Genomic DNA, 24,419 nt, shown 5'->3' with positions numbered 1-24,419 from the left:
AAAAAAAAAAAAAAAAAAAAAGCTTAATGCAAAGACCTCAGGCTTAATCTCTAGCACCCAAAAAACATGAATAAATGAAAGCTGTAATTTTGGTGACCAAAAAATGAGAAAAAAAGTGATGTCTTCATATGTATTAAAAATCCAGTAAGCTTCTAGTTTGTAAGCAGACACGTAACAAAATAATGCACACTCCTCCTTGCCTCCCTGACTATATTTTGACAGAGAGTAAGTCCAGGGCTGCTTAGGTAAGTAAGTTATAAAAAGGTCTGTAGCTTATTACTAGTACCAAGAAAAGGTGATAATCACATTCTGCTTTGTTCTAGTCAGAGGACAGCTGAACCACTGTACCACGTTCAGGACTCCGCAATTTCAGAAGCCCACAATATCCAAAATGGGAGGGAAGGAGGAGCTAGAGGTGTGGCATGGAAGGGAACCAGGCGCAACATTAATGGGACTCATGTGTTTGTGCTCCCCTAAAGTTAGCTCTGCTTCAGTGCCCCAAATGTAATCCAACCCCATAATGCAGGAGCGGTAACACTTTCCAGGAAAAATACCACACTCCTAAACAAGAAAACAAAGTCCTCTGTGAATGCACTATGATACAAAAAGACACATGGAGAATATCGAGAGCAATAGAGGTTGAACCACATGGGAAACTTTATTCAGTGGCAAAGAATAAATAACACGCTATGCTTATGGAAACTTGATGCAAAGTGATAGCTAGTATTGCACACAGCCACTTTTCTCTTTCTTCTCTCTCTCTCTCTCTCTTTCAAGACAAATCATAGCATCTAGGATAAGTCAAGAAAAAAATCAAAATACAACTCAACCTAATAATAGCTGGGTGTGGTGGCACATGCCTGTAATCCCAGCACTCAGGAGGCTGAGGCAGGAGGACTGTCCCAAGTTTGAGGAGGCCAGCCTAGGGTATACAGTGAGTTCAAGGCCAGCCCAGACTACATAGAAGGATCCTGTCTCAAAAACAAAAAAACAAGCAGCTCAACCTGATGAGTATACAAGGTTAGATTGCAACACCTGGTGATTTACCCCTAGTCATTATGATCCAACAGCCCCATGAAATTGTAAAACATGGTCAAGGGCAGGATCATATATTGTCCTGGTGACTGTCAGGGGTTCCAGGGAATGCAGTCTAATGACTTAATGACTCAGTCTTTCCTTATGAAGATTCAGCACCAAGAGCAAAAAATTCAGGCCTCTGTTTAACTCTAGTCTCAAACACAAGGACAGTCTTTGTGGCAATTAAAAGGGCCAAAGCCAACAACTTTGCAGTGTACAGTTACAGATGGGCCACAAGAAGCTTCCAGTTCTAGAAAGCTGGTCTGTGCGGAGCAAGGAAACATGGGGCACAAAGGTGACTGGTATTAAACAGATTCTAAAATGTATTCTACAGGATGGCTTTTGCTATTCTAGGTCTCTTATGGTTCCAAATGAATTTTTGGATTCTTTTTTCTAGTTCTATGAAATATAGTGTTGGAATTTCAATTGCCATTGCATTGAATCTGTATAGCAGTTTTGGTAGTATGACCATCTTCACTATGTTGATTCTTCCTACCCAGGAGCAGGGGATATCTTTCCATTTTCTTATATCCTCTTCGATTTCTTTTTTCAGAGTGCTATAGTTTTCAGTGTAGAGGCCTTTTCCTTATTTTGTTACACTGATTCCTAGATACTTCATTTTTTTGGATGCTATTGTGAAAGGAATTTTTTCCCTAATTTCTTTTCTTTTTTTTTTCAACTTTAATTGAGTTTATTGGTACATTTTAGGAATACAGTACAGTTACATTCATTGTTGGGATCTTGTACCTCTACATGACAAGTCTTGATTCTCATTTTTCCCCTTACCCCTGCCCTCCCTTCACCCCCTCTTCCCCTCCCCATCTACAAACACTTTATTTTCATCTTTTCATTATCTCACATTTTTTCTTTTCCCTTATTACCCTTCCCCTACCCATCCCACCTTCCCTATACCTTTAGCTCCTTTGTTCCCATTTCTAAATGTCAGTAATCTTATTAGGATCTTATGTATTATTGCAGATTATTCACACCAGGGATCCCTAATTTCTCTCTCAGTGAGTCTGTTATTTGTATACATGGTAGTGGGTATGACAATTCCCAATTTGAAATTATACTACAAAGCCACTGTGATAAAAACAGCATGGTACTGGAAAAGAAACAGATCTGAGGATCAGTGGAACAGACTGGAAGACACAAAAACAAATCCAGATGTACTCAGCTATGTCATCTTTGACAAAGGAGCTGACACCATCCTCAGTGGAGGAAAGATAGCCTCTTTAATAAATGATGTTGGAAAAACTGGATTTCAACCTGCCAAAGATTAAAACTGGACCCTTATCTTTCACCATGCACTAAATTAAAATCCAAGTAGATTAAAGATCTAAACATTAAAACAGAAACACTAAACTTGATGGAAGATAAGTTAGGCAGAACTGTTGAAGACACTGGCATAGGAAAAGATTTTATGAACAAATCCTCAGTAGTATGGGAACTACCAGAAAGAATCAATAACTGGGATCTCATCTTATTAAAAGGCTTCTGCACTGCAAAAGAAACCATCAACAGAACTAAGAGATAACCTACAATATGGGAAAAAAATTTTCCCAGCTGCTCCTCAGACAAGGGACTAGAATATATAAAGAACTCAAAACAATCAGCCCCCCCCAAATATAAAGACCCAATTCAAAAATGGGCAGCTGAAATCAACAGACATTTCTCAGACAAAGAAGTAAAAAGCAAGTAAATATATGAAAAAATGTTCTATATCACTGGTCATTCGAGAGACGCAGATGAAAACAACACTGAGATTTCACCTCACCCCACAAAGAATGGCTGCTATCAAGAAATCAAACAATAACAAATGTTGGTAGGGTTGTGGGAAGAAAGGAACCCTTCTCCATTGTTGGTGGGAGTGCAGACTGGTGCAACCACTATGGAAATCAATATGGAGATACCTCAAAGAGCTGGGACTTGAGGTTCCATTTGACCCAGCCATCCCTCTGCTGGGTATCTTTCCAAAAGAATTAAAAGAATCATATCACAGTGATATATGCGCATCAATGTTTATAGGGGTACAGTTTGTAATAGCTAAATCTTGGAAACATCCCCTTTGCCCATCAGTTGGAAACTGGATAAAGAAGATGTGGTTTTTCTATAAAATGGAATACTACTCAGTCATAAAGAATGAGAAATTAGAGTCATTCATAGGAAAATGGATACATACTGAGGATATACTCCTGAGTGAAATAAATAAGTCACACATGTAAATATCAAATAGTTTCTCTGGTGTGAATAAACTATAATAGTACATAAGATCCTAATGAGATAACTGACAATGTGAAATTGGAAGAAAAGGGCTAAAGGTGTAGGGAAAGTGGGAAGGGTAGGGGAAAGGTTAATAAGGGAAAAGAAAAAAATAGGAGAAAATGAAAAAATGGAAAGTGTTTGTAAATGGGGAGGGGAGGAGGGGATGAAGGGAGGGCAGGGACAAGGGGAAAAAATGGGAAGCCAGACCTGTCATGTAGAAGTACAAGATCCCAATAATGAATGTAACTGTACTGTATACCTAAAAAGTATGAAAAAAACTCAATTTTAAAAATAAAATAAAATGTATTCTGTAAATAAAAGAAACTGGACACCTTCAAACCAACAAGGTCACATGAGGTTGCAAAAGAACCATATTCAGATGTGGCCAAACCAAACAAACACATCATCTTCTCTTTATGCTAACACTAAAAAAAAAAAAAAAAAAAAAAAAAAAAAAAAAAAAAAAAAAAAAAAAAAAAAAAAAAAAAAAAACCAAGCCCTCTGCCCAGGCAGCATCAACACTGTCTGGCTAGTTTCTCAGGGTCACAACCTTCAGCCCAGTCCAGGCCCTCTGTTAGCATCTTCAACTACCAATCGCTGACAAATCCTGCCCGCTGTAGGATTAATTCTTCATTTTTTTTACATCATTTATCTCTTTTTTTTAACCACCTTTGGCTGAACAAGCCATCAGTGTCCCTAACTAGGACTTTTATAAGCCCCAGACTTGTACAAGAGGAAGACTCTGTCATGGCTCCCTGTCTTCAGTTTGGTCCTCTTTGGACCCACTGCTATCAAAATTAGGTCGAATCTAATCTTCACCACTCTCCCGTTAACAGCACTTGATATTCTGTGGACACAAAATAATGTTCAAATTCCTCAGCCTAATTTTAAAACTCTCCCTTTTTCCTCCCACCTCCTACTTTTCCTGTCAGCTCTTGAAAAATCTCCCATCATTCCCCCTCTCTTCGCACCCCAAAAGCTAGGCTCTCTTCTCCCTGTATCTTTTCACCGCACATCTGGCATCGACCTCACCAGAGGATATTTTATTCTTTCTTCTCCTCACATCCTGTGTGCCTCACACTCATGCAGAGGAGCACTGTTTTACCGTTGCATTTTTGGATACTGTACCAAAGTTAGTTACAGGAGGCACATAACTAACACAAACATGCAAAAAAAGTTGGGCACAAATTGCACAAAGTGACTCAGAAAAGAAGGCAAGGGTCGGGGATTTAGCTCTGTGATTCTGGAGCCTGCTTCGCAAGCACAGGACCCGAGTTTGATCCCTGGTACCAAAAAAAAAAAAAAAAAAAAAAAGACAAAATTTTACCAGAAATCCATGTTAAGAGGGTAATGGCACTGGAACATTATATTTAGCTATGACCTTTCTGAAGGGCACAGTTCCCATGACTTTCTGTGTTTCTGAGCATCTATCACTTGGCACAGCACTGGTGTGCAAATGTAGCGTCTTTCCTGTAAGCTTAGGGAAGGGGGTACAGGTGGTCAGTTTCTCAATCCTCCCCCAACAGTCTCCCACTTCCTGGCATGCTGTGGGCGCTCTCCAAAATCCTGGAATAAAAATGCAAACAGTGAGACTTTTCCAAGGAGAATTCCCACAAGCCAGAGATCCCCGGCTGCAGCCAAGGAGCCAACCATGCTAAAGGTGACTTTCCCACTAGAAACAAGAAGTATTTACTAGCGAGTACTGGAATTCCGGTCTTCTTTACAGTGAAATTCTCCAGTGTAAATTAATAGCCTGACATCCTGATTGATGAATTACAATTTTACTATTAGCATGTCTCAGCAATGGATAACCTCGAGATTTATGGAAAAATTACATCTATTACCTGCAAGGCTGTGAGATCTGGATTCCCAGCCAAATGCAAACTTCAGAGGTGATGTGGTCCCCGCCCCCATGTATCCCCCACACATGCACACCCAGAAACAAAACAACTACAAGGCTCTGTTACTTTAATTCCAACATCTCAAACATAATCAGCTAGTGCTAACCAGCTAACTCAGCTTGGACAAAACAGTAAACAGTAGTCAGAACGCTCAGGTAAAGTCGTTTGTGATCTCTGATTCTGTAATATTTATTTTCCAAAAAGATGTTGTTGTTGTTGTACCAGGGATTGAACTCGGGTCCTTGTGCTTGCAAGGCAGGCCACCAAACCGCTGAGCTAAATCCCCGGCCCCAAAAAGGTTTTTTTTAACATGAGACTACAGTCTTATTTTTTAGCTAGTTATAGAAACTAACTTAATAGTCTCACACCTACTTCTGCAGAAATTTATATCTCTACAAATGATTAATAATCCTAGAAAGGGAAGCAACTGTTAAAATCTCAAATACACATTGTTCTCTTCCCCTGTTCATTTATTTAAATAAGCAACAGCAACTGGAAATGTAATATTCCATGGTCTTAATGCAGAAATTGCAAAGAATAATTAACCAAACCCTGACAAGAAAAGGAAAATAGTATATACAGTACAGATACATTAAAAAAGAAAAAATATATAGAAATAGCTGCATGTAACTTATGGATAAAAATTGAACATGTAAAATAAAAGCAAGTATATGGGATATGCATAAATTAGAACAATTACATAGTACTATAAATTTAATAAGTGATTTAGTTTGTACAATTCTTTCCAGAAACTTTTCTTTTACAATATGTTCATCGTTTTGAAAAACAATCATTAGGAAGCTGATTTTTATTTGCAAAACTTACATGCCCAGGGATTAGTAAAGTAGGCTCAATAGTCTCCTTACACATGTTGAACATTTGCTCCCTATCAGAGCAGTATTTTTTGTATTTAGAGCCATAGGTCCTAGTTGTGATCTTAAGTTTTTTGCTACTACCCTATAAATAAGAATAGACAAGGACCAGGGATTGGGCTGTGGTGCCGCTGCCTACCTCGTAACTGCAAGATCCTGAGTTTGATCCCCAGGATCCCAGCACACCAAAAATATAATAACAATAGGCAAAACAGCTTTTGCAAAAATTGAGACATCCTTCAGGGTATGCGTGCATATGTCAGCATATGTGTGCCTCTACTTTCTCGTAAGACGACATCTTTAATAAAATTACAAAAACTGCGTACATATTAATCAATACTTTCAGGGACTATTTCTGGAGGTTCATGCGCCAGTTTGAACCCCAAAATAGAAGAAACTTTTAATTTGTCCGGTCCTCTGGGTGGAGAGGGAGGCTTTCTCGCTAAAAACAAAACAAAACAAACAAAGCTTTCCTCAGCACCGAATGTCACACGGTCATTCAGAGAAGCACCAAGAGGTGTCATTTCCGCGCCCTCAAGACAAACAGCCACCAGGCAAGTAGCCCTAATACATCTTCTGTGAATAGAGCAAAGGAAAATATAAATGACATCTCTTTGTAAAGCTTTACATTTTTTTGTGATAAAATGTGTGCACTATTGAAAACCTAGAAAATACAGAAAAGAACTGCAAACTAAGTAAAATTCATCCATCATTCACCTCTGCCAACAATAAAAATGACAAGTCTCTCCGTGATGGTGACACGTGATCTATGATACATGATAACCTGCTCTAGTCTTGATTGTGCCTCCGGATTTTTCTTTCCACTCCTCAAAAGTTGGGTTTTGTTTGTTTGTTTTTGTTTTTTCGCCACGTGATTAAAAACTCTGACCTTCCTGGTACCCAAGCAGTACGGGAAACATTTCATAATCAGGAATACACTTCAGCGCAGAATCAGGAAGCTGAAAAGTTATAGTGCCATCGAGCTGTCATACCGTAAGCATTTTTATTTTATAGCTCCTATCACTGCGGTTCTCAGCACAGTGACAAGCGGCTTAAGTTCATATGAAAATAAGACAGAAGTGTTTCCTCTATGGGGAGGACCGGGATGTGTGGGCACTGTGACTGTGACGGAAATGTGTTAGACCACTGGAGACTAACAGGAGAGCTCCGGGTCTTCTCAGAGCAGACCGCTGTTTCTGCTGCATCACTCTTCAAAGACTAGAGGGTCAGCCGCACACACATCTGCTTAAGAGGGAGGGCTTGGGAATGAAACTTGGTTTCATTAAAAAAATTTTTTTCTTTTTCCTGGTACCAGGGATTGAACTCCGGTCCTTGTGCTTGCAAGACAGGCCACCAAACCGCTGAGCTAAATCCCTGTCCCGGTTTCATTAAAATTTAGCTTTTAAATTTATTTTAAAATATTAAGACATTTACATGGAATTAATCAAAACCAAGTTTTATGTGATAATAGCCTACCAAACTGAAAAGTTTTGGAGAATTTGAGGTGCTAGCTTAAAATTTATTTCCATGTAGAGCAATCCTGCCACTTTTGCTGAAGGCCATAGCCACAAGTTGAACGTTTTCTGAAAGGCACAGGCAGAAGATATGACGGAGAGAAGGGTGACACAGATTTTGTTGTTTTCTCTTCAGTATCAACCCAGGGGCACTACGGCTGAGCTACATCCCCAGCCCTTTGTAAATTTTGAGAGAGGGGTCTTGCTAAGTTGTGCAGGCCAGCCTTGGTGTTGAAAATCCTCCTGCCTCAGCCTCCTAAGCAACTGGGATTACAGACATTCACTACAGGACCCGGGCAGATCATTTTTTCAATCATGAAATAAAGAAAAACATTGAGGAGCACGCTAGCCTCAAGGAGAAGACCAGCCAATCAACACTAACCACAGTGGTCTCCCTCCCCATTTTACCCTTCTGCCCCAAATCCCCATCCTAATGGTTCCATAGCAAATAGTACTTACGTCATCAACTCAGGAAGCATAACTGCTAGAAGGGTACTATATCTGTCTAAAAACAAAATGCAGGCACCTGCCCAGAAAGTGAAAGCCCATTTTCACGTCCTGGGGAAGACATGAGTCCAGGCTGACCCTCTGCAACAGAACTCTTTCCCACCCTCATAAAGACCCTCTGCACCCTGGAGACCTGTGGAGATGGAACCTGGAACAACTCTCCCATCTTCCTCAGGGACAGCACTGAATAAGCTGACTCCTCCCAACTCCGGTCCCCTAGACTTTGGTCAGGTTGGGTTGCAGGCAGCTGTGACCTTGGACTCCAGCAACAGTGCCGCTTTCAGTGTGGATTCATGCCGTGTGGCCTCCCTTCTTCCACTCTAACACCTACTGTGTTCTCAGCCCAGACCACCTAATGCTGATCACATCCTTTCTTTGCTCAAAAGCCTTTGTTGGGGAAGGAAAAACAGAAGAAGAAGAAAAAGACAAAGTTTGAAAAATTACCTTGTGTGTTGCTTTGAGTGCTAACGTGGAGAAACAGCCTTGGACTGAAGGTGGATCTTCTTCTTCTCCTCCCCCCGCCACACAGTCACACACCTGCCTCTTGACCCTCTCTCCTGCAGGTGCAGGGAAAGACTCTAATGGTCCCTTATCTGCCTTAAGATTGAACCCACCTTAAAAAAAAAATACCCACAAAAACCTTGCCGCCCCTTCCTGAAATCTATTATCTGGGTGGGGGCGCAGAGGAATGTAACCACACCTGGATGAACTTCTGTCACAAAATAAAGTCTGTCTCTTGGGCTCATTCAAATTCCAAAGAAAACATTTTACAGATTCTGTTCCCAGGGTCTATTAACTCCCCCTAATAATCACTTACTACTCCTGGAAATTCTCTACATTCCCCCAGCTCCTTTTCTTCCTGGAAAAGGGGTGTGTAAGAAAAGCCAGGGCATGGTAGTGCAGGCCTGTAATCCCAGCACTCGGGAGGCTGAGGCAGGAGGATCGCTGTAAACTTGAGACCAGCCTGGGCTACATAGTGAGTTCCAGGGCAGTCTCAACTACATAGTAAGACCTTGTCTAAAAAACAAAGGGTATGTAAGGGCCTGAACCTCAGAGACTAGTGGGTGGGCTATCATCGAACTCTGAGATTCTTTTCTGTGCACATTAATAAATTCCTATGTCTTTTCCCCTATTAATCTTTCATCCCAGCAAACCTTCACTCCTACATCTCCAATGGTGTCCTGTCCCCCTTGAAGCAACAGTTCTTCAAGGATGTCCAGTTTTCCTCACCTTCCTACACCTCCTTCTGCACTACAAAAGTAAAACCCAGAGGATTTCCTTTGACTCAATTAGGAAAGAGACAACTACCCCAGGCAGAATTTCTATGGGCAGGGTTGGTGTAATCCCCAGGATTCTTACTACTGCCGATGCCAAGTCAAAGACTGGAATGAAGAAGTATTCAAAAAGTGGAAAAACGTGGAAGAAAAGTGGTCTGAGAATGGAGGCCTGGAGTAGGGCCCTGGAGAAGCTGGTTAAAAGGAAAAATGGAGCACCTGGAGGTTTACCTTTTCTGTGATAAACACAATCACTACCTTCTTCTGAGGGCCACGGCTTTACACAGAGAGCAAGCCAGAAGTCCCTGTTATTGGAGAATGATGGTACTACCCGTAAATAGTGAGAAAAACAAAAGGTTAACTGGGAATTTTACCGTGAAAACTGAAACTACAAATTCTGAAAAGAGTTTTGTTCTTCAAGACAAAGGAGAAGTTATACAGACAGAGTACAAACTGAGTTTCTGGAAGGTCTGGTTTTGCGACATACTGCACAACTGGCTCTCCATGGCATCGTTAGTCATTTCTTTAAATGCCCTCGAGGACTCCACCAACGATCCAAACTACCTCTGCATCCTCTTCCCCTCCAACCATGTCTTCTGAAGCGCCTGTGGCCATGTTTGCCAGATTTCTCTCATTCTGCTGTTACCTCATCTGACGTCAGGGATCATTTGTCAGTGACTTGGGTTGCAATTTAAGCAACTCTGCAATATCACTTTAATTAACCTCCATAAAATCTGCATATTTTATAAAGTTTGAAAGTCTATCTTTGTAATCAAATGAAAATTGTTGGGATTCCTTTACATTGTGATTTCTGATATTTAGCATACAACCCTCAATGCATGGCCTTACAGGCAAGAATAGATACTAACCTTGTTCACCTGGGAAAGGTTTTTAAGAACTCCTATCCAATACTTCCATTCAAATAACCTTAAAGGGTAGATTATATGATCCCTATTATATAGATAGGATCAATAAAGCTCAGAAGGTTTAAGAGATCTGTACATTTGTCAAAGCTTTGGTCTGTTTCAGTCTCAGTATGTCAACATTTAATATTTTTTTCTTACAACAGCCATACAAAAGAGAAACTTGCTATGCTATTCCTCATTTACAGATGAGGAAATTGATATTCAAAGTAGCAAAAAAATCTTCTCTAAGTATAAACTACAGGTTATACATGAGCATATGTATAGGTATATTTATAAATTAGTTTTCCCACAATACGTAGCCTTCTTGTCTGATTCAAGTACTTTTAACCATTCACTGAATCAGAGTCTGAAAAGAACTTCTTGGATAATTTTAACAGACAAAAGTTTATAGTCTTGTATTTCTCACATGAGGCATCTCGGGTGTTCCTTTGAAAACTGCAGATTTTTAGAACCCATTCCACACCTAAATAAATCAGAATATCTGAGGCCAGGATCTAGGAAACTGAGTTGTAATAGGTTTCCCAGATGATATCCATTCACACTAAACTCTAAGATTACAGAGTGCAACTCAATTTAGAAAATGCCAAGTGATTTGTAATTTTAAGTGGGTAAAGTCAGGCAATCTCATCAGGGACTTTGGACACATTTAAAGGAAGTTGACTAATCTATTAATCAGAGATATTTATTGTTGTAATTCATCCACAACACTTTGATTAACATGGCATGAGAGTTACATAGTAGTTACCAACGGGGAAAGATACAGACACACCGAAGTCCTGAGAATGTAGCAAACACTGAACACAGAGCCCCAGCACAGCCTCGGTGAACCCGCAGCACCCGCGCTGGCTGTGGTCACTGAGGGCGCTAAGGTTCGTCAACACTGCCCTAGGGTCTTAATATGATACACTCACCTGCTGACATTTTTAATCAAGCCTGGTCTCCTAAGAGGTAAAGGTTTACATCAGAGTGCCATCATGGCATATTTATAAATCAGAGTGACAAATGTGCCAAAGAACTAAAGAATAAGAATCGCTGTATTGGAAAGTAACAAATGTCAGGAAAGCTGCGAACGGCATTAACAGCACTTACACAGACCATGTCCCGTGTGCTTTGATCTAAAGACAAATGTGAGCTAACACACAGCTAGCTGGGTGTGTGGCCCACCGTGCAGCAGTGACACTCTGTGCACCGACACTGTATCCCCCAAAGGACACAATAAATAATGATTCGTGATTCTGACCAAGTTCTTTCCTGCACAAGCAAAGTCCTAGCATGAGTTGTGTGCGGTCGTTTTTATGGTTTTCCTTTTCTGAATGCCACTCTGTTTTGCAGATAACTTCCTTATCAGCCTTTTTGCACCTTGACCCAGCATTCCCAGCTGAATTCTCACACTTCTCCTTAGGACTAGTTAATTGCCTTGCAAAGTTCCACGGAAAACATGTTAAAGCCCCAGTCGTCGTTCTGCAAAATGGCCAAGCAGAGTCCATCCATTTATCACTCAAGTAAAAAGCCATGAAGGGTTGTGGACAAGCCGCAACTCCTACCTTACTAACCACGCTGTAATTGAGGTTCTGTCCATTTAGCAACAAACAATTCCCCAAGAGTAAAAAGTCACTTGCAAGATATTATATTGCTAACTCTGGCCTCCAAGATGCAAATGGTGAGTTTGCGTCTAAACTTTTATGAAAATGTCTCATCAATTTAACAAGGATTGATTACATCTTTATTCTTTCCAATTAAATTATAACTGACTTCTCAGTTTGTCAGGTATTTTTTAAATAGAAACCATTTTTATGTTTTCAAAAAACACAAAGAACTATCTCACAGGTGTCAGTGATCTTTCTAGAAAATCTACTTAGGTATATTTTCCGTGAAGAAAAAGTTGCAAACAACCTTTTTCTAACACTGCATCCCTAAATTTATCAAAATTCATGATAAATGGCATAGACATACGCAAAGGAAATTTTCATGGTTCCAGTGAGAAAAGATGACAATATCTCCATTCGGTATCAAAACTACAGTGGCCAAATGTTCTGATTTGCCTTAAATTTCCCTATTTTAATAATTCAAGCTGTGTTAGAAACCAGATGCGCCAAGGAAATATGACTGGATAAAGTCAAATCCGCCTTTCCAAAAAGCCTCATACACTGTTGACTTTTCAGTACATCTTGACCCTGAAGTTATGTTGCCCAACTTCTCCATCATTCAGTGCAGTCGAACTAGCACTGTGGCTGGATGACCTTTTCAATAAGCCAATTTTAGAATGTCATCTCTAGAAGTAACAACGTCAAGATACATGCTGTGACTGATCATGATTAAAAAATAAACAAAGGGCTGGAGGGATGGGCCTAGTGCAGCGTGCAAGCTTACCATGGGAGAGATCCTGGGTTCAATCCTCAGCACCTTTCACTAACTCATTAATTAAATGGATAACATTACAGTTAACAGATTAGAGTATACTTTCCAGGAAATACAACTTTATCCTCCAACACGAATACAGACTAAGAATATAAAAAGATGACAACAGCTGTCCACACTTTGTGAAGGTAATGGGGGAGAATAAACTGTTTATTCTTCATTCATTACTTGAAGGTAGAAAAGATTTTAATTTTTATTTTCTGAAATATATACCCTAAATTCAAAGCTGCTCCTAAAGTTTACACTACAATGATCTTGGCAGTAGCTTTGGTTATTTTTGGTTGACACTGAGCAAAAAGTAAGTAACCAGGACTGGGGTCGAGCAGGGGATTTCTTACTAGTAAAGATACGTTTAAATCCAGCTCTTTATGGAACACTGCAGGAAAGTATCAGAAAAAACTAACAAAAAAGGCAACATCTATATTAAAAATGGAAAAGTTTTCAATTAGCAATAATCGCGCCTTGGATAAACCTCATTGGCTACGATACTGCCACTGCGCCCACCGACTTGTCGATAGTTTATTTTTCTTCTATCAAAGTGGATTTACAGCAATTCATTGACTACAAATCTCAGACTAAATGCTCTGACTTCTTTTACAATGAAAGCTACGATCTGACTTCACAGGCCTCTGCTGCAGAGCGTAGAAAGCAACTTTTCCAAGAAGGGCTGTCACAGGACCAATTCCCAACTGCTGCGGCCACTGAGGCGAGGACCGGGAAATACTAACTCCAGCGCACCCTAGGAGCAATTCTTAAGGGACTTAGTAATTCGATGTGATCCTCCGAAACACTTAGAATGAAAATGAAAAGCCATCCCCCACTCTATTTGTGGTTATGAAAGCTAAAAAATGAGCTAAGGACACAGACACATAGCAGTACATCAGTCTGCCACAAAATACAACATTGACCCCAAAATAATATCACTGTGACTTCAAACTTCCATTCCATTTAGGAAAGTGGATTGTACCTGGAGAGGAGGAAACACCCCAGACATCACACACTTAGTTATTCAAATGTATTTCAGAAGAAGGATAATTTGTATTAAAATCCCACTAACCCAAACCCACAAGCATCTTGCATAAAATCATTTCAATATTCACACAAGCTTCTGTAAGACTGAAAGGCATTAACCAGATTTTTAAACGTACTTTGTGGGAAAAGAATTAGGTTACAAGAACATGAAATGAGAGAGACAGAAGAGGACCGAGAGGAAAAACATGTATGAAGACCAGTAAATTGGAACAACTTTGAAATTAGCCAGGTCAAATGAAAAGTTACAGGGCAGATTTAGCTCAGAGGTTCTGCCACCTGCCTCACAAGCGCAAGGACCCTAGTTCGATCCCCAGTACCAAAAACAAAAGAAATCTAAAATAAATCAGCTTCACTCAAAGTAACCCTGAGTTCACATTATTTCATGTTATCCAAGTGCATTTCTTTGCATAGTGCATTTCTACTGCCTTTTGGTTTTTACAGATTATGTGATATGTGAATATCGATGTGATTTACTATTTTTTAACTCTACAATGCAAAATAAATACCATGCCTTGTCCCATAAATCATTACAATATCACACAGATACAAACAACTGTACACAAAGTAAATGCTTTTTAAAATATCAATCTATATATCTATGTATATAGAAGAACATGTCATGTGCAGAAAGTAAGTCATTAATTCTTGAGGCAACACTGGAACTATTTCTAGAATTAATGAATTCAGAATTTGAGGAGGTGTCATGAGCAATAGGCCCATAAACAATTCCTGGCTTTTTCATTTGACATCACAACCCAAAGAGTGAACTCAGAACATGGCTCCAAAAGGCAACAAATCTGAATTCCTAGTTGAGAAATTCCACACTATCAAAGTCTCCAACCCTCTCTATAAACAAAATAAACCAATGTTCCTTCTGTGTCCATGGAAATGATGTTTACATATGCAAAGGTGAAAAGTCATCAGCCCTTTGGGGACACTCCTAATTTTCACCCATTAAAAGTTACTAGCAGGTTTGGCACTTCAGTTTCCTAAGTTACAAAGATAACAACCTGCACTACAAACATAAGCACTTTCATTTCCAAAGAGACATTAGATAACCTAATTATAGACTAATCACTGGGAACATGTGATGTCTTCCCATTGGATATGTGAGTAACCCTTGATACATATAAAACTATGAAGAAGTCAGTACAGTGGCACACGCCTATAATCCCAGCACTCTAGGAGGCTGAGGTTGGAGGATCGCATGTGGAATTCCAGCCTGGGCAATGTGGTGATTCAGAAGGCCCCGTCTCAAGATAAAAGCTGAAAAGAGCTGGAAATGTAGCTCAGTGTGAAGGTCCTGTGTTCGATCCTCAGTACTGGGGGGAAAATAACACTCTGAGAGGCAAATGTATAATGAGGTATTGACACTATAAATGTGGTTAGCATATGGATTCTTCACAAAGGACTCTACTTAACTCCCCCTCCCATTTAAATACAGTGGACCTTCGCATTACCAGCAGCCTGACAGAGGAACAACTTGGGATAAGACCAGAATTTTAGTTTTAATTTATGACTAAAGTCTTGAGTTATGACCCAAATGCTGACAGATGGTGTTTCCAGATGGTCTCAGATACAGATTTAACCCTTAAAGGGTTCTAGAAGGAACATGACAACATACTTTCCTGTGTGGGATTAATGGAAAAATCCTGAGCCAATGCCTAAGGACACTGAGATCGGCCTGCAAAGAGAAGACTGTGTACAGGAGCCTGAGCCTTCAATGGACCAACCTGAGTTACAACCAGCCCTTGTGAACAAATTGAGTTCATAAGTCAAGGGTCCACTGTAATCATAGTTTTAAATATGAAAAATAATGTGAAATAAAGAAAATGGGGAAAACAGACTCTCTCACTTAATGAGAGTACAAAAACCACATAACTGAAGAGGTGACCTTAGTATTCACGTACTTCATCCTATTCAAAATGTACAGCTGGTGGGCCAGGGATTTAGCTCAATGGTTCCACTGCCTGAAAGCACAAGGACCCAATTTCAATCCCCAGTACAAAAAAAAAAAAGAGGCTGAAATGTACAGCTGGACCATTCTGTATGGAAGCCAGTAGTGATGTGTGTCTACAGAACAGCTAAAGCAGACGTGCTTAAGTATAAAATACGTATCAGCTATGTAGAAGGTGCATACGGGAAAACGTAAAATAACTCAACTTTTATTTTTATTATATATTGAGGTGATACACACAGTGAAAGCATATTATGTTACAGCTGTTTTTTTAAACTTATGGAACTATTGGAAATGTGAAAATAAATATTTACTTTGTTCTATTTCTATTGATAATGTTTACAGGACTGTTTTCATCAAAGCCACTGGGTGACACTGTTTCTCCACTAAATTGATACAACCAAAGCAATTTCCTGCCAGGGAGAAAGGCACACACATGCATACCCAACTGGCAAACTGTGCCCCTGATAACTACTCATTTCGGGATGAAAGAACATGATCACCCTTAAACACGTATATTCTTTGTTAGACACAGGCTTTAACTTGGAAACGAAGAATCATCCACAGATCCCTTAATAATAAACAACAGTTGTAATAAAATCAAAACTTCGTAAGTTGTTTAGTTGGTGTCTTTTCCCCAAATAGATTTCTAAATGCCACCGATCTTCTAGACCACCTTTAATATTACAGTCTTCTTACATTCTAATCGATTTCTAAGGAAAGAGGGCGAATCGAAGCAAACACAAATAAGCAACTATTTTTGCTAAGAAAAAAATGTTTCGCTCATTTGGTGATCACATCTTTGAAATCCTGGACATCTTTAAATCTGTACATTGAAAAACTGAAATGGAAAAAAAAAAAACAATATTCAAGCTGCGGTTGAATGCCTCTGTGTAGTGAGAAAGAGTTCGCCAAGTTAGGCTCCTCACTGCAATCCTCATTCGCTGACAGGACAAAGTCAAGAACAACACATTCCGGAGGCTGTCTGGTAGTATTTGATTCACTGCAAGGGCTTGGAACTGCTTTCTGTTATCTGTACATCTGATTACCCCGGCTCCTAATTCTGAATGAGAATTCAGAATAGGTGAAAACACAAATGATACCTACGCCTGAAGTCGGCTGCCTGACTCCTTTCCTGTCTAGTCCACAGCCAACATCCTCAAGTTAAACAGGGGCTGGACCAAAGCTATTTCCCTCAGGTTGTCCACAGCTAACTCTCCCTCAGCTGCCCTCTCTCTAAACTCCTTCTCCTGGTCAACTAACTACAGCTCGGCACAGAATTGTATATTGTTGCTATCAGCTACTTCCAATCCTAAGCTTCCTACAGCTCTGAAAACGTTCAAAGGGCTCTCCTCGAAAATTTAATAGTTTTATCTTTACTTCAGAATATACTGTAAGTGTATACTAAATTAATTACCATTTCAAACAAAAAACCTCATCATATCTTGAAATATAAAGTTGCTCAAAATTTAAATAGTAAAACGCACAGTTAAGCAATCAGTATTGAAGACCTCCCCAACATCTGACACCATAGACATTTACCCCATAAAAATGAACAAATTAAATTTTGTATATAATTCCAGAGAAGAGCTGAATGGGTCCTAGATCAAGGTTAAAAATCTGTTCTAAATGCCAGGGATTTAGCTCAGTCTTTCCACCGCTTGCTTGCAAGCGTAAGGTCCCAAGTTCGATCCCCAGAACAAAAAAAAAAAAAAAAAAAAAAAAAAAAAAAAAAAAAAAAAAAAAAAAAAAAAAAAAAAAAAACTGCTCTAAGATACTGTATATTTTTCTACCCATTGTCTATGCATTCATTTAGATTTTTTACTGTAATTTTCCCTTTTTCAATATGTTGATGCCTCATTGCCCTATCTGGGCTCTGAGCTGGAGAGACAGATGCAGTGCCCTGTCTGTGCTGTCTGTGTATAATTTGCCTATGATATTTAGCACAAGGTCGAATGCACAGAAAAATGCGTTGGTTCGACATTTGATAGGTTGACTGACTGAAGGGCCTTTATGGATGACATGAGCCACAGGTGGCTGCTTGTTTTAAAACAGTAGCATATTCACAAGGAACATGCAGAGCCACCTAAGGGTTTTGACCTCTGTTATCCACCAGATCTTCCTCTGAACTACATCTCAGGCACATCCCTCAATGAACACATCTGTGCACTGAACACATAAGAACACCACGAACAAACAGTCTCATTTCAAAGTTAACATAATTCTCCAGGGAAGCTTTATTTAAAGAAACAACAACTAAAAAGTTCTCCATAAAAGGATTTGATTATTCTCTATATAAAGGAATAATATTCACTAGACTATTAACAGAACACATCTTTCACACAAGATGAGGGAGTTTGGGGGACTTTGGGAGGTTCTTCAGAATTATGTGCTAGAACTTCATTAAACACATGTATGTAGAATTTAAGCATACCTGAGTTTTCAATATGATTTGAGGATGTTTTTTCACAAGATAGGATTATAAATATCACAGAGAAGAGAGGAAGGAGGAAGACTCCATGGGTCAAGAGCACACAGGAACAAAGCAAGCAAGACATGAATGTGCCAGGTTAGGTATCATTTTATAAAGCTGAAGGAACAGTCCTCAAAGCCCAGTCAAAGGTAAGGCTTTGGCATTTCAAAAATCTCTTAGGATCTCATATAGTGCAGTAGTGCCCTTGCTCATCTTGTATATACAAGAGAGTCCACTGCACAGCAGTATTTTCTAAAAACTATAATTCCCACCCTAATCCCAAAAGAAATTCATTCTTTTTACAGATTCATAAAAGCTTCCAGTGGCATCTCAGCTAGGTTCTGCTGGGCTGTTACTGACACAAACCATTTTAACTGAAAGTCTTTTTTGTTTTTTCATCTTAAAACATAATACACAAGCAGATTGAGAACCTTGAGCTTCATAAGCATATTCCCTCAACATAACAAAAGAGAACCTATTCAAAACAGAAGAAGTAAGATTAGATTTGGTAGGGCCTTTATTCAACTAGAGTATTGAAGAGGTCATTCTCAGAGCTGAGTTTCCTAATATAACAAATTCACACAAATGTTGCTACAGATTTAATGAATGTTTTTTCATCCTGTGTCACACCGCCTCCCAGCCTGCAGTCGCCCCCCCCAACCCGACTTTTCAAAATGTATTTCATACACAGAGTCAGTGTTCTGGTTGTTTATTTAATTAACATGACAGCCCAGCATACACAGCATTTCTTTCAGTTCTACAGTTTTAACTTTTTACATTGCAGACCCAATACAGAAAGAGTAAAATGACTGTTTTCACTCCTTCCAACCTCTGCAAATTTATATAGATTCACTGACTATTTCTGTCAGTTAAAGCACTTTTTCAGTATGCCTTAAATATCTTTATTCACAAAGTAAAATTACAATTTTAAAATCACAGAAAAACAAAACCTTCTTTTCCCTCACTTTTCCCAGGGGATAAGGAAATCCTGTTTTCTTTTTTCAGTATTTTCAGAAGTTGATATTACTTGAGTTTAATTCTGTCACCAAGTCATAGATCATCTATCTGTATTGGTCGCTGTATCACCACAAGTAATACTACTGAAATGTGATAGAACGTACAATTTAACTATAAAGCTCATCATTATTTTGGAAACTTATTCAATTTGAGAAATATATTGTAATGACTTAGAAATTTAAAGGATGATCTAAGTGTTGAGAAGAAATATTTCTGTGCTGTATATCTTTTAAAATCAAGTTAGACTTTTTTATTAATAAAATAACAAAGTCCACTACCTGCCTGCTTTCCAATGCCTTCCATCAAAACTCATGCCCATTTCTTATATTGTTTTTTTGTTTGGCTTTTTGCTTTGAAAATGCCTTTCTCACATCATTGATGAAAAATGCCTCTTCTGATAACCAACTCAAAATTAACTTACATTCTATAACTGTACATTCATATATATAATGTTTAAGAGCTTGGGGAAATAGTCGCAGGAAACAATTTTGGTTTTTGATGACATAATATCCAATGCACATCTGGTACATTTCTAACTCATGTTGTACCCACCTCAAAAGAAATCATTAAATGAATCAAATGAATTAATGGAGAAATGTATATGCCTTGCCTTTATTTTGTGTGAGACTATAGGGAAAATATTAAATGTTTAACATGTAACTAAAATAAAATTGCATGTTTTGTAATCTTTCATAAATGCCTAAAACAGTAAGAGCAACAAGTAATAAATAAGCAAATATTCTTTTAAGTAGGAGACTAGACAGCCCTCAGATACAGTTGCCATACATTAGAAATAACATAACTACAATGTTATGTGAACAATGTATTTATTAATCATGCACAATATCTAATAACTTATGAAACTATATATCCCTTTGTGTAACCCAGTATGTGCAGAAATACAGTGGCAACTTGAGAGAAATATAGCTGCCCTTGGAGGTGAAGATCCACTTAGAAAAGTAGCTGCATCTTAGGAGACATTTATCTTCTCAGCACTGCCAGCCTAAAAAGTACAGTCAGACATACTCATCCACAAAATCAGACTTCAAGGCACTGGGCAGGCAAGACTACAAGAGATGCTATAAACTTGGTTCTCTACTCATAGTAAAGCTATGACACACCCACTGCTCAATTAATTTTTGTGACCTGTTTTCTCCTTTCTTTGCTTGAAATCACTTTTGTCATCAGGGCTGCAAAACTCAATTCTATGTGTGATAGCCCAGCTATAGGCTTAATTTCTATAGATGGAAGTTTCTAGGAGGAAGGAAGAAACGGAACACATATCTGTCGATTGGTTTGTCTTATGAGAACTTTATCGTATATTCTCTTTGCTCTTCTAGAACTAAGAGCCACTGAAAAGCGCAAACTCATAAGCAAGTAGCTACTGTCATCCATGTGGAGAAGGAAGTGCTGAAATTCTTTTGCCTTTAAACCCCACAATGAGCAATGTCCAAAACAATTCTCAGGCTGTCTCTGTGCTTCATGCACTTACTCCACTGTCTAAAACTAACTTGTCACCTATGAGCACGGACTTAAGTTGAGAGGAGATTAGCTTTCAGAAAAGAACTAATCTGCTGGCGTTCCAGGGAGGGTTATATATTCATTTTACAGTTATTTTGATTCTTCATAAAGTATGCAAATGACAGTGGTACACTTTGCACCCTTAGCCAGAAGTTTGTTTCCTTATGATAAAACAGCTAAGCCATTTACTGTAGGGCTCCTGAACTTTTCACACAGTTAGGCTAACGTATGAGATATCACCCTATCTTATAAGGTACTATCCCATGTCAGTTCCCACCCACTCCCCAAGGTAAGCTGAGCAAAACTTTAATGGGTCATATATAAAAGCTAATCTCCAGTAGCACACGCACACACACACATACCCATACCTTTTTAAAACGCCAAGGATTTAAATTTTTGCTACATGTAATCTTGTTTTTCCATCAACCGTAAAAGGTAGTCTCTGGTTTTAGAACATTATTCATAAACACGGCCTTTAAAAAAAAAGGTAACTCAAGAAAATGACAGAAATAGATTTCACATATGAATTCTGCAACTACATTAATCAGCAAAACATTTTTTAAAAGGCCACGCTGAGTTATTTTCTTATAAATTTGCAGATTATTGCAATTGTTCGTGAGCTAATTTAAATCAGAGAAATCCTCTGAAAATCTGTGGGTTATTTAACATGGCTGGTTAATTCATCCAAGTACCATCTTATCTTAAATCCACTCTTTTCTCCCTCAAACATTAATGTGAAATTTCAGAATGTAATTTCAGAGGCTACATGATATTAATTGGGAGTCATTATTTATGATTAAATCCAGATTTTTCTTAGAAATTAGGGATTCAGGGTTTGCCTGGAACACATCACATTTCACTGCATGTTGAAGAGTTGTTCTAAACATATTTAAACCAGTGGCAATTTCATTTAAAAGACATTTTTCTCCCATAATACTGGAAAGAAACTCCACTGTGTTTCTATCCTAATTAGCCTACCTTGAAGTAGATAACTTTATTCTAACGATCTCTAAATTTCTACTACAACTAAGTATCTGCTTTTTTCCTTTACTCTTAGAGTAAGCTTAAACCCAAGATATTTGTTTTATCTAAACAAGAAGCTAAATAAGTACATTGCTTCTAAAATAAATGCAGAGAGTATGATGCTGTCAACCACACTGGTAAATAATGTTAAACAACCACAGATCTATGTAATCAACTCCACTTCAGAAACAAACTAGCCGCCCACACCATATGGTTACTGCTCTTTCTTAGAAATACCTAAAAGACTGTCCACAAAATAACCTAAAGAGAAAAGGCTTTCTATACCTTAGAATATTCCTTCACACCCTAACACTGTCCTAAGTGTGCCACAGATGGGCATGAATTTAAATGGGAAAGGTGTAACTTTCCATTTGCTGCCCATAACCAGCTTTCCAGCCGCCCTTCATCCAGGGTCAAATCTTCGAGGAGAGAACTGAAGAGGTATGCTTTTGAAGGTATAATTTACATTTGAAATTGAAACCTGTTCTTTTATACCATGTGTAGAAACTATTCCATGGTCTTAAAACTGTCATTGATAAGGAGATTCGTCGTCAAAACAGACAACTTTAATTTACCGTTCCACTCAATTTCAGATTCTTGCACCTCTTCCTTTTTGAAAGACAGCACTCTTAGAAACAGCCTCCTGAATGAGTGTTTCCTATAAAAACCTCCGTCAGTCCATTTAAATTTTTAACTGTCCACTTCACTGTGTAAGTGCTCCAGAGAAATGTTACTTTTTAGTGGACAACAGCACAGTTTACGTTTTGAAGTTCAGATACATTAGCCTCAAATTTGAAGTTTATGTGTAAAATACAAAACACTGGCACGTAATAGCGCTTGTCACTCAATTATATTTAAAAACCAGTGCACACGCTCAGTACTTTACATCTCCAAGTAAACCTTACTGCAGAACCAGAAAGTGTGTATCAGTGCTCACCCCAAGGATGCCTTGCTTCGGTGCAGAGGCTGTTTGCTGATTTTCATAAATGTTTGCCTGCCACTTCATAAGAAAGAAAATTTTTTAAGGGAATAGAAAGAAATCCAGGAAAATCTGTGTGTTGAAAAAAAAATGGCTCATTGCTTACACGCTAAGCCCAATTCTACCATTTCTGCTAAGGGAGGAAAGCCTGAGAGCACTTTAAAGGGCAGGGAAGCCACACACCAGGTGCAGCACATCTGAAAAAGTTGCCCTGCGAAGGAAACGCGTGCAAACGCCTTGGAGTTGTCCCTTCTCCGCGCGTCTGTCGTTCAGGTTACAAAATAACTCTGGAGGAGACAGAGATAAAAAACGCCACTTTCTCACAAAGTGTAAAGTTCTACCGCTTTCCGAGAGGATCTTCCCGGGAGTTGTCAACACTTCGCGCCGCTTCCCCAGTTGCCCCGAAGCGCCCCGAACCCGGGCGGCCCGCGCTTACCTGCTCTCGGGGGATGCAGGGCAGGGAGGTCCTGCGGTGGGACTTGCCGCCGCAGCCCGACATCTCAGCAGCCACCACGGAGCTGGACCGCCGCCTTCTCTGGAACGCCGGGATCTCGTCCTTGGTCCCAGCCCGCTCCCTCGGAGCCGGCCCCGGAGATTGAGGCAGGATCTGCTCCGCGTACCTAGCCAGGAGGCTCCCCAGCGCGCCGGCCAAGTACGCCAGGTAAGGTCTCCAGGGGACCTTGAACCTCTCCAAGGAAACGAGGGCCACGGTCCTGACCGCGTTAGTCCAGGCGCTCATGAGGACGCCCAGCCTCAGCCTCAGCACCAGCCATGTCGCGGCGGCCAGGCAACTGAGCACCACCCCCGCGGCGGGCAGCGACAGCAGGCGATTCTCCCCGACGCCCAGCCCAATCTGGACGAGGGCTTCCACTCCGCAGCAGGCGGCCAGCAGCGCGGCAGCCAGAGGCAGGCGCACCCCGGCCCGCCGGAGGTTCAAGCCCATCCAGAAGAAGGCACCCAGGAGACTGAGGAGCAGCGCCCAGGGCTGCAGCCAGGGGCTGGGCTGCGCGCCGCCCCCGGGCGCGCCTCCCCGAGCGCCGGGGAAGACGCCCCCTTCTGCTCCCGGGACCTCTTCCTCCTCCTCCACCTCCGCCTCCTTCTCCGCCTCCTTCTCCTCCTCCTCCCGCGCTGCCGCCGCCGCCTGAGGACTCGGCCCCAGCTCCCGGCCGCTTTCCGCGCCGACCAGCCACACCAGCACCGCCAGCAGGAAGGAGAGCGAGCCCGCGCACAGCGCCGAGGAAAGTTTCCGCGAGCGCCGGCGCGGCTGCAGCACCAGGGCTCCCCGCGGCCAAGTGGGGTGCGCACGACCCCCCCAGCCTCGGTCCAGCTCGTCTCCGTCTCGGGCGGCGTTGGCCCGTACTGCCATGGCGCGACTTCCACACCAGGTCCCCCCGGGGGGACGCCCCGAGCCACGCGCGCACACTCGCTCTGCCCAGTCCCCCCGGAATCCCTTCTTCGCCCCAGGCCCACCGTCCGCTGAAAAGTTTGCGCTTTCGAGTAACTCCGGGAGCAAAGCTAGATGCTCCAAAGCGACTTCAAGTGAAAAGCTGGCAGGACCAAGCTTGGACTTCTTTCTCTCTCTTTCAGTAGCTTTGAGGATTCTCTGCTAGCCGCCCCCCGTCCCCAACCCCGACTTCTCGCAGCGGGGTCCCTTCCTACTTCG

At 40.5% G+C, this 24,419-nt stretch overlaps 1 protein-coding gene and 1 pseudogene across 1 annotated transcript in view; both read right to left on the bottom strand.

Annotated features, from left to right (window-relative positions):
- Window positions 1-23,758, bottom strand: part of Pde3a (phosphodiesterase 3A) — a 291,025-nt gene extending 267,267 nt beyond the window's left edge. The window contains 1 exon segment of the mRNA XM_010615815.3: window positions 23,193-23,758. Within this exon segment, the coding sequence (XP_010614117.2) occupies window positions 23,193-23,699 (507 nt within the window). The 5' untranslated portion in view covers window positions 23,700-23,758.
- On the bottom strand, window positions 13,085-13,262 carry LOC117287008 (annotated as a pseudogene).
- Window positions 23,759-24,419: the final 661 nt, after the last annotated feature.

Source organism: Fukomys damarensis, unplaced genomic scaffold, assembly GCF_012274545.1.
Source record: "Fukomys damarensis isolate Sample0158 unplaced genomic scaffold, DMR_v1.0_HiC HiC_scaffold_19, whole genome shotgun sequence".
NCBI lineage: Eukaryota > Metazoa > Chordata > Mammalia > Rodentia > Bathyergidae > Fukomys > Fukomys damarensis.
This window is presented reverse-complemented; position numbering and strand designations above follow the sequence as displayed.